Raw genomic sequence first — 9733 nt, forward strand, 5'->3', positions numbered from 1 at the left:
CACTGATATTAAAAGATTATTAACATACCTGCAGCAGTTCTCCCTTTGAAACAGCAGAAGGGCTTTGACTACAAAGGCCACGTCACCTTTATGACACTACTTACCCCTGCTATAATCTCTCTGTCCCTTTATGACACTACTTACCCCTGATATGAGCTTTATGACACTACCTACCCCTGATATGAGCTCTCTGTCCCTTTATGACACTACTTACCCCTGCTATGATCTCTGTCCCTTTATGACACTACTTACCCCTGATATGATCTCTGTCCCTTTATGACACTACTTACCCCTGATATGAGCTCTCTGTCCCTTTATGACACTACTTACCCCTGATATGAGCTCTCTGTCCCTTTATGACACTACTTACCCCTGCTATGAGCTCTCTGTCCCTTTATGACACTACTTACCCCTGATATGAGCTTTATGACACTACTTACCCCTGATATGAGCTCTCTGTCCCTTTATGACACTACTTACCCCTGATATGAGCTCTCTGTCCCTTTATGACACTACTTACCCCTGCTATGATCTCTGTCCCTTTATGACACTACTTACCCCTGATATGAGCTCTCTGTCCCTTTATGACACTACTTACCCCTGCTATGATCTCTGTCCCTTTATGACACTACTTACCCCTGCTATGATCTCTGTCCCTTTATGACACTACTTACCCCTGATATGAGCTCTCTGTCCCTTTATGACACTACTTACCCCTGATATGAGCTCTCTGTCCCTTCGAATGGTGCCCCTCTGCGACAGCGTCTTCCTACTGTGTCCCAGAGCTCGATCAGCTGACACCTGCTAATGGACAGAAACTGCTCCACACAGTAATAAATACAGCTGAATATTTATTGAAATGAATATAAAGGATAAACTATCCTTGTTAGTGAAGATTGGAGAAGAGGTGAATGGGTGTCTGAACCATCCAGAACATTTGCTGAAATACTGAACATGTTATGAAATACTGATAATATCCTGAAATATTGAACATGTGCTGAAATACTGAACATGTGCTGTAAGGAGATTAAAGACTGAGCAGAGATTCAGAAATCTAACAATAACAGGGAAGAAGTTCTGCTCATAAGTCTCACAGAGATTTCACACAAGATTCTTTAAAAATGTACTAAATTAATTTTTGCATGTTACATGGGAGGTGTTGTGCAATAACTGGACATTTAATGCAAAAATATGTCATATGAACTTTATTCAGAAATCATTTTATAAATGCTTACAAATGTAAATAATTTGTCATTTATACATTTTTAACAGCATCTCTGAGAATGATGATCAATATTACATCCTCTTGGTCATTTACTTATATTCATCCCAGAGCTTATGAAAGGGTGACTCATACAGCTGTTCTCCCAGTCTGGAGAGACACTAACACCTGTCACAATCATGTAACAGGATACACTGATGCCCGTCATACATGTGTAACAGGAGACACTAATGCTAGCACACATCACAACAGACCTGTCGGAGTCCTGTGCTTCTAGTCAGCTTCACATGTGTTTGCTGTTCGTAATAAAACATCATCCTTATGTCAACATACTGTGTTCTTTTCCTTACAATGCTCAGTAAGTGTCAAAACTGTACTAGAAGGAGTAATCAGCTGCAGCTACACCTCCCGCTCTCATGAGGTTTCAGAGGTAACTAACGCGTGTACAGCATGTCCGTCGCTGTGATAATTTATTCATCTGATGGGTGCCATCACTGAGGGAAATGCAATTAAGACACTGAATACTTTTATTGGTCAGTAGAAGTCATTTGACCTTTGCCTTGCCCATTGTGAAGGAGAGCTGTGCATTTTTAAACTCTGACAGACACCCAAGGACCACAGACGCCCAGAGCCACAGACACACAAGGACCACAGATGCCCAGAACCACAGACACCAAGAATCAAAGACACCCAAGGACCACCAACGCCCAGGGCCACAGACGCCTAAGGACCACAGACGCCCAGAACCATAGACAGAGCCACATTAGTCCTTGTACAGAACAGCAGATAAAAAAAAATCAGACCAACTCATAATTCATGTTTTTCCTTCTTTTTAATTTTATCATACAGAGGTAATCTAAAGGCACAGATGGATCTCTGAGCCAGTGACTGTTTTATAGATGACTGCACTACTTTTGAACTGTTTTGGCATTACAGAAAACACACGTGACCACGTGGTCATATGCTGAACATAATGGACATTTCCTCATGCTGCGCTCTCATGTCCTGCCTGTATGACAGTCAAAGGTTGTGGCACCCTGTGCCTAAGGTCAGCTACCTGGGTCAGCAGGTCCACAGCTCCTACCACACTGAAGTAAAGGCTAATGAAAACAGTCTAATACCAACTGAAACACCGTCCATCTGAACCCGCAGGGACACGTAGTGTGTCCTCATCGCTCACGCTCAAAATAAAGTGTGTACTGGCACTGTGTCCAAAGCACTGCTACCAACCAATCAGAGTAGGCAGAGTAGGTTTCATAAAAAACAATCAGAGTAGACAATGGTTTAATAACAGTACCTTCAGCAATGCCAACTGACAGAGAAATAAACAACTCATAAAGCAAATCAAAGTTTCAGGTTCAAGTGATTTACTCCAAATGTACTTTAATGGCCTTATTGAAGATGTCTTCTTTAAAATGTAACACATCTTAGCAAGCAAACGTTAGAGAAGTTTCAACCTTTGTGAACGTTATTTTTACATTTTAGGTGGTTTAACATTTGCTTCACGCACACACAGCAAATGTTTTCAGTATGACTGAGCATAACTACACATCTGTGTTTCTTTTATTTGTGAAAGGTGCACAATAATCTGCAGTTCTGATCGCCAGGGCTCACAGACATCACTGAGAAGCAGGACGATTCTCTCTGAGCTGTCTAGCCTGCCCAGACATGTAGGTGCCTGCTGTGCTGTGTGGTTCTGGTCTCCAGCTGGTGTTATCAAACATACTGTGAGCTCCTGGTCTTTGATGGTGACATCACACCAATAACCAGGATCTGAGGCCGAGGGTAAAGTGTGGGAGTGTAACAGGAATGACATTCATGTTGTCACACAGGTTGTACATCACAGAACTCACTGTTGAGCAAAATACATTTACTAAAGCATTCCTGGAGTTTATAGGTGGTGTACAGCTACACAGTCAATATCCTCATCCCCATTATGTTCTTGCAGTGGTAAAGGCTCAGGTAAAAGATTGTGTGTGTGTGTGTGTGTGTGTGGGTGTGTGCAGTAGTTAACAGTGTGGGTCTTATATTCTGTTTGACATGATCTTTGAATTCAGCTTCTTAAAGAAGGATCTCATTTTGAATAACCTGCTCTTCTTCCTGATGCGGTTCCTCCCCAGCTGGTAGTAGACACCATTCCAGTTACTCTCCTGTTCCTCATCATCCACCCAGGGGACCCACGCGCCCCCGTTCACCTCTGGATTGGCACGAGGGTCGTCCGGCGGGTAGTGCACGGGTACAGCCGTGCGGTTGTACTGCGCCAGCCGCTCCAGCAGCTTCCAAACCACATCAGGCCTCTTAGTGGACAGATCTGTCCGTTCACAGGGGTCGGCCGTGATGTTATAAAGCCACAACGACTGCTGCCTTTTTCCCGTCTCTCGCTCCAGGGTCCACCAGCCACTGGGGAAGTCGCTCAGCACCTGCGGCGGGACCCAGTCCCCATGGCCGGGCTTGCCAGTCAAGAGCTTCCAGTCCCCCACGCGTATAGCTGCCTGCACAGCCGTATCCCACAAGCCCTGGCCAGCCAGCCAGGACCCCAGACCACGCGGGTGGAGTGGGTCGATGTTGTGCAAGATTTCCATCCTCGGAGACACCCTGTCTTCACTGAGCACGGGCCAGATGTCGTAGCCATCCAGTCCCTGCTCCTGGGACACGTCCCCTCCGGCCAGGCGCACCAGAGTGGGGTACCAGTCCGTGATGTGCAGGAGAGCCCGGCTGACCCTCCGCTTGTGCCGCAGCAAGGGACTGTGCACGAAGGCCACACCCCTGATGCCACCCTCCCAGTATGTGCCCTTGCAACCCCGCAGGGGCCAGTTGCTGCCACCCATGAAGGGCTGAGCTCCGTTGTCTGTGGAATAGATGATGACGCTGTTGCGGTAGTAGCCGTATCTGCGCAGAGCGTAGGTGATGTTGTGCACGGCCTCGTCCACGATGGAGACCACGGCGGCATACTTCCTGCGCAGCACATTGGCCATTCTGCGGTAGGGGTAGATGTACGACTTGGGGGGTTTGAGGGGCGCGTGAACTGCCTGCAGAGAGACGAAGATGAAGATAGGCTGCTGAGACGCCTGGTGCGTGGCCAAGATTTTTCGCACCCTCTGGGTGTAGAGGTGGGTGGAGTATTTGCCCCCTCTGCCCCATGCCACCGACTCGCCATCGTGGAGATCGTAGCCGCAGAGGGACTTGCCGTCACAGGAGCCGTAGGTGTAGTAGTCCACGCTGCCCGTCAAGGACCCAAAGTAGGTGTGGAAGCCACGGCGGGTCGGCAGGCAGTGCCTCCGGTAGAAGCCCAGATGCCACTTGCCCACCATGTGAGTGGAGTAGCCTGCCTGCTGCAGCCGCTGGGGCAGCGTCACCAGACCCTGCGGCAGGCAGCTGGGCTGGCGCGGCCGGATGATGGAGTGTTGGAGGCCAGTATGAATCTGATACCTGCACACACACACACAGCAGACGTCATGTACACACACTGTAGAGAAACACCACAGTCATGTACAGACACGCTGCAGAAACACCACAGTCATGTACAGACACTACAGAAACACCACTGTCATGTACAGACACTCTACAGAAACACCACAGTCATGTACAGACACTACAGAAACACCACTGTCATGTACAGACACTCTACAGAAACACCACAGTCATGTACAGACACTACAGAAACACCACAGTCATGTACAGACACTGTAGAAGCACCGCTGTCATGTACAGACACTGTAGAGAAACACCACAGTCATGTACAGACACTACAGAAACACCGCTGTCATGTACAGACACTCTACAGAAACACCACAGTCATGTACACACTACAGAAACACCACAGTCATGTACAGACACTCTACAGAAACACCACTGTCATGTACAGACACTCTACAGAAACACCACAGTCATGTACAGACACTACAGAAACACCACTGTCATGTACAGACACTCTACAGAAACACCACAGTTATGTACAGACACTGCACAGATAAATACATTATCGGTAGAGATTCCTTGCAGACATATGTCTCTCACAGCTGTCTGATTTTCCACAAAAAGTTGAAGACTGTACCAGCGAATCACTTTGTGCATAATTATGGGGTGTGTCCAGTACAAAATATTCAAATGAGTCTTTACTCTAACCCTCTTTACTCTAATCATTCTTTACAGTACGCAAGTCTGGACAGGTTACTCAGGATTCATTCAGTTTAATATATCGCTCATGTTTAAAACTGTCAAACCTTTTCTGTTCTGTTTTTCTTATACTTACATAACAAACTTTTAACACTTTATCACTTCTTCATGTCAAAGTAGGCAGAAACGCTTGGGGTTGAGCTGGATTTAAGAACAATTCTTTGTGTGTTCAGACTTCACAAATCATGTGGAATGATTGAATGAATCACTTAGACTGAGAGTTCCATACTTGTTTTGTACAGAAGTCTACACCTTCACCTGAACAATCATCTCCTACGTCTATAACAGCTGAACCCAGAATCACCAGTGACCAGCTGTAATCACGTCATATCAGTCATATCACATCAAATCAGTCATATCACATCATATCACATCATATTGGTCATTTCACGTCCAGTACAGTCACTGATTTCTAAACAACACTGGTACTCACAAGTACATCTGTTTCTCAGCAGGGCAAGGTCTGCAGCGTAAGATGTAAACTTGTGTAAAACACCTCACTGCAGAACATGCACAAGTCTGCGTGGTTGTTACGTTGCACCATTAGGAATTTAACAGAAATACAGTATATTTATATAGAAATTAAATGATAAATCATGTATATCCTTTGCATATTATAAAAGACTTCAAGTAATATTACCAAGTAAAACTTTAGGCAGAGTCCCCATTAAATCTATCTCTAGAGTTGGGCGGGCGTGTCGAGTCTAGCGCTCTGTTCCGTTCGGTTCGCTCTTGAACTTTTTCGCTGTAACAGTACAACCGCCCTTCTCGTGCCTGTAAACTGTAAACAGCCTGGTGCTTTCAATGAGACACAGATGAGATTTCTGGGTGCTTTCAATGAGACACAGATGAGATTTCTATCCGACCAAAAGCAAACACTTTTCTGCACAGTTTCCCTTCAGTGCACTAAAAGCGTAAAGAAATATTTCTCTTCTTATTTTGCAGAACACAAAGGTAAAGAGCTGAGCGTGAGTGACAGTATACCTGCCCGTCATCAGCTGACTTCGGGACGGCGTGCACAGCGGCTGGACATAGTAATTCTCCAGTCGCACCCCGTCCGCTGCCAGCTTGTCGAGCGTTGGCGTGCGGATGTCCGTACTGTGATACCCGATGTCGTTGAAGCCCTGGTCATCTGTCAGGATGAATATAATATGCGGAGGTTGCCTGCGCTTAAACGCGGCTGCGCCTTTGGACTGCAGTGGCTCGCTCTCCACTTGGTTTGGGCTCAGCCAGTCCCAGGACTGCGTGAAACCAGAGTGTAGCAGGCAGACTACTGACAGCGCTCTTAAAACATACATAGTCCAAACTTTTCAGAGGGTTTAGATTATTTTACCTTAATTACGTCTTTTACGTCTTCACAGATGAGAAACGCTTTAATGAGCCCGTGCGTGGGTTCACCTTCCTTTTACCAGCATGATGACTATTCAGACATTCCACGACAGATATAAACAGCTCCCAGTCTCTTCTCTCCCGAGCTGCAAGGCGCCGTCTTTACCTCGTAAGCGACTCTTTACTTCTGGAATCTCTGATTCCAGATGCACGGGTTAAACTGGACCATTCGTATAACACTGATGCTCACTGATTCATTGATGCCTTTTCTTTGCTTTTCCCGGTCAGTTACAAAAGTGATCTCTTCTCGCTTCCCAGAGGCGCGTGCTGGGCCCACCCACTGAACTCGACAGCGCGCGTACAGCCTGTCCCAAGCCGAGCCTTTTAGCAGCGCCGCTCAGGTCATGTATGGTCTACAAATGCAACACCAGTTTAAAATACGGCTTTTTTTTTTTTGATTGCTGATTGTTTGTCTGGCTGGTTAGTTAATTAACCAAATGTATTTATAGCGTATTTACAGCATGCGTAGTAACAAAACAGCTTTACAATGTTCGCTTGCAGCTCTGTAACGAACAAATCGAGACATCTTCCCTGCAATTACAGACAAAACCTTGACCACTTGGATATTTATATTGAATTATTTAAATTATATTGAGGTTACCCATTATGTAAATTTTCATATATCGGCCTATGTAGTATGCTCTGGAGAAAAACATTTACTTCTCAAATCATTACAGAAGATTTCTAGAGACTCCTGTCTACACTGTGCAACGGGCCTTTTCAATTTTATTTCATTCTCCCTATTTACAGTTACATATCAGCAGTGTCGCAAGAAAAAGTGGCGTAAAATAAAAACAATAGTAGGGCAAAATAAAAACATACTCTTTTTTATAATGCAAATATTACTAAAGCCAGATTTAACTATAGAGCACTTAGCAGAGTGCCGCACGCTTAATTTTATATAAGTATTTTATTCAATATGAAATTTTACTGGCAGCCAATATGAAGAAGCTAAGATAGGAGTGCTGCAATCAAATTTTCTAGTTAGAACACTGGCTGCTGCATTTTGTACTAGCTGCAGCTTGTTTACATGTACCTGATGCCTTTACCCAAAGTGACTTACAATTATGAGTGAGTATAACTTGAGCAACTGAGGGCCTTGCTGAGGGGTCCAACAGTGGCAACTTAGCAGCAGTGAGGCTTGAACCAGCCACCTCCCAATTACAAGTCAGGTAACTTAACCACTGAGGTACCACTGGTACAATCTCATAGTAAGGTGTTACAGTAGTCCAATCTGGAAGTGGTAAATGTGAGGCGAGCATGTTCCTAATCTTTGAAATGTTCCTGAGGTGGAGAAAGGTGTTCCTAGAAATATTATTTACAACGAGAGACTGGGATCCATAACTCCAAGACCTTTAACTTTTAGAGAAGATGTGATTGGGAGATCACTGAGGTTCACTGAGTAATTAGAGAGTGAGGACCTTGCTGTCTCTGGGCCTAATAGAAGCACCTCTGTTTTGTCAGGATTAAGTAAGAGAAAGTACCTCAACATCCAGTGTCTGATGTCCTTTATGCATTCGTCAATAATACTAAGCTGATGTATGTCCTGTGGTTTGGCTGAGACATATATCTGAGTATGTATCAGTGTAGCAGTGGAAACTAGCACAATGTTATGTAATGTCACCTAGAGGTAGCATATATAAAGAAAAAACAAAGGCCCTAGAACAGATTCTTGTAGGACACCATAACTAACATTGTTGTATGCTGAGAAGTCTCCATTTATGTTAACAAACTGGTAGTGACCAGCTCAATAAGATTTAAACCAGGAAAGGGCTTATTCCCATAATCCCAACAACATTTTTGAGTCTATATATTAAAATGTTGTGATCTATAGCATCAAATGCTGCACTAAAATCAAGCAATATAAGATACATAACCCTGGTCAGAAGCCAACAACAGGTCATTAATTACTTTAATTAGTGCTGTTTCTGTACTTTGATTAACCCTAAACCCTGACTGAAAGACTTTTGGTTCTGATTCAGATATGAGCTTAGCTGCTGAGCTACATGTTTTTCTAGGATCTTGGAAATAAATGGAAGGTTTGAGATTGGCCTGTAGTTTGACAGCTGACATGGGTCAAGGATAGATTTTATGATATGTGGTCTGATTACTGCTAATTTGAATGATTTAGGAACATTCAAGGTTCAAGGAGGACAATGTGTCCCATGTTTTAGTCCAGTGTCCTGTGCTTTAGCAGTGTTCCACAGTTTAGCACAGTGTCCCATACTTTAGTTCAATGTGTCCCATGCATTAGCACAGTGTCCCGTGCTTTAGTACAGTGTCCCGCTCTTTAGTACAGTGTGTCCCATGGTTTAGCACAGTGTCCTGTGCTTTAGTACAGTGTATTCCAATGCTTTAGCTCCTTAGGACCCCATGTGCCATAACTCAACATTGATATGATATTACATAGACTTTAATATACGTAGTTACTCTTTGATCAAAATATGTCTCAAATCTACATATTTTGAGCATTCTAATAAAAATTTGGGAATTCATCTTATTTTTTTGTACACACACACACACACACACACACACACACACACACACACACACACACAAACACACACACACACACACACACACACACACACTGATCAGCCATAATATTAAAACCAGCTGTCTAATATTGTGACAGTAGGTCTCCATCCTACCACTAAAACAGTTTTGATCTGCTGAGTCATGGACTCCACAAGACCTCTGAAGAGGTCCTGTGGAATCTGGCAGCAAAAAATTAGCAGCTGTGGAGTTTCTCCTACATGCCACAGATGTTTGATTGGATTGAGATCAGGGGAATTTGGAGGCCAAGTCTGAACTCTTACTCATGTTTCTTAAACCACTCCTGAGCAACTTCTACAGTGTGGCAGGCACGTTGTCATGCTGACAGAGGTTACTTTCATCAGGGAACATTGTTGTAATGAAGGGTGTACTTTAGGTATGTGGTACCTG

At 44.4% G+C, this 9733-nt stretch overlaps 1 protein-coding gene across 1 annotated transcript; it reads right to left on the reverse strand.

Moving 5' to 3' along the window:
- Window positions 1-1190: 1190 nt before the first annotated feature.
- arsib (arylsulfatase family, member Ib) lies at window positions 1191-7032 on the reverse strand. Its single transcript, XM_027026094.2, has 2 exons — window positions 6383-7032; window positions 1191-4651 (listed from the first exon to the last, which is right to left on the reverse strand). Exons 1-2 carry the CDS (start codon window positions 6694-6696, stop codon window positions 3247-3249), a joined length of 1719 nt encoding a protein of 572 aa, XP_026881895.2. The 5' UTR covers window positions 6697-7032; the 3' UTR covers window positions 1191-3246.
- Window positions 7033-9733: the final 2701 nt, after the last annotated feature.

The sequence above is a fragment of the Electrophorus electricus genome, chromosome 6 (genome assembly GCF_013358815.1).
Source record: "Electrophorus electricus isolate fEleEle1 chromosome 6, fEleEle1.pri, whole genome shotgun sequence".
In the NCBI taxonomy this organism is placed as follows: Eukaryota; Metazoa; Chordata; class Actinopteri; order Gymnotiformes; family Gymnotidae; genus Electrophorus; species Electrophorus electricus.

Bases quoted from the DNA above. Each gene is read 5' to 3' on its own strand.
- arsib (XM_027026094.2), bottom strand. From the start codon at position 6,696: ATGTATGTTTTAAGAGCGCTGTCAGTAGTCTGCCTGCTACACTCTGGT. The intron at 4,652-6,382 runs GTATACTGTCAC...GTGTGTGTGCAG, and splicing joins AGTCAGCTGATGACGGGCAG to GTATCAGATTCATACTGGCC.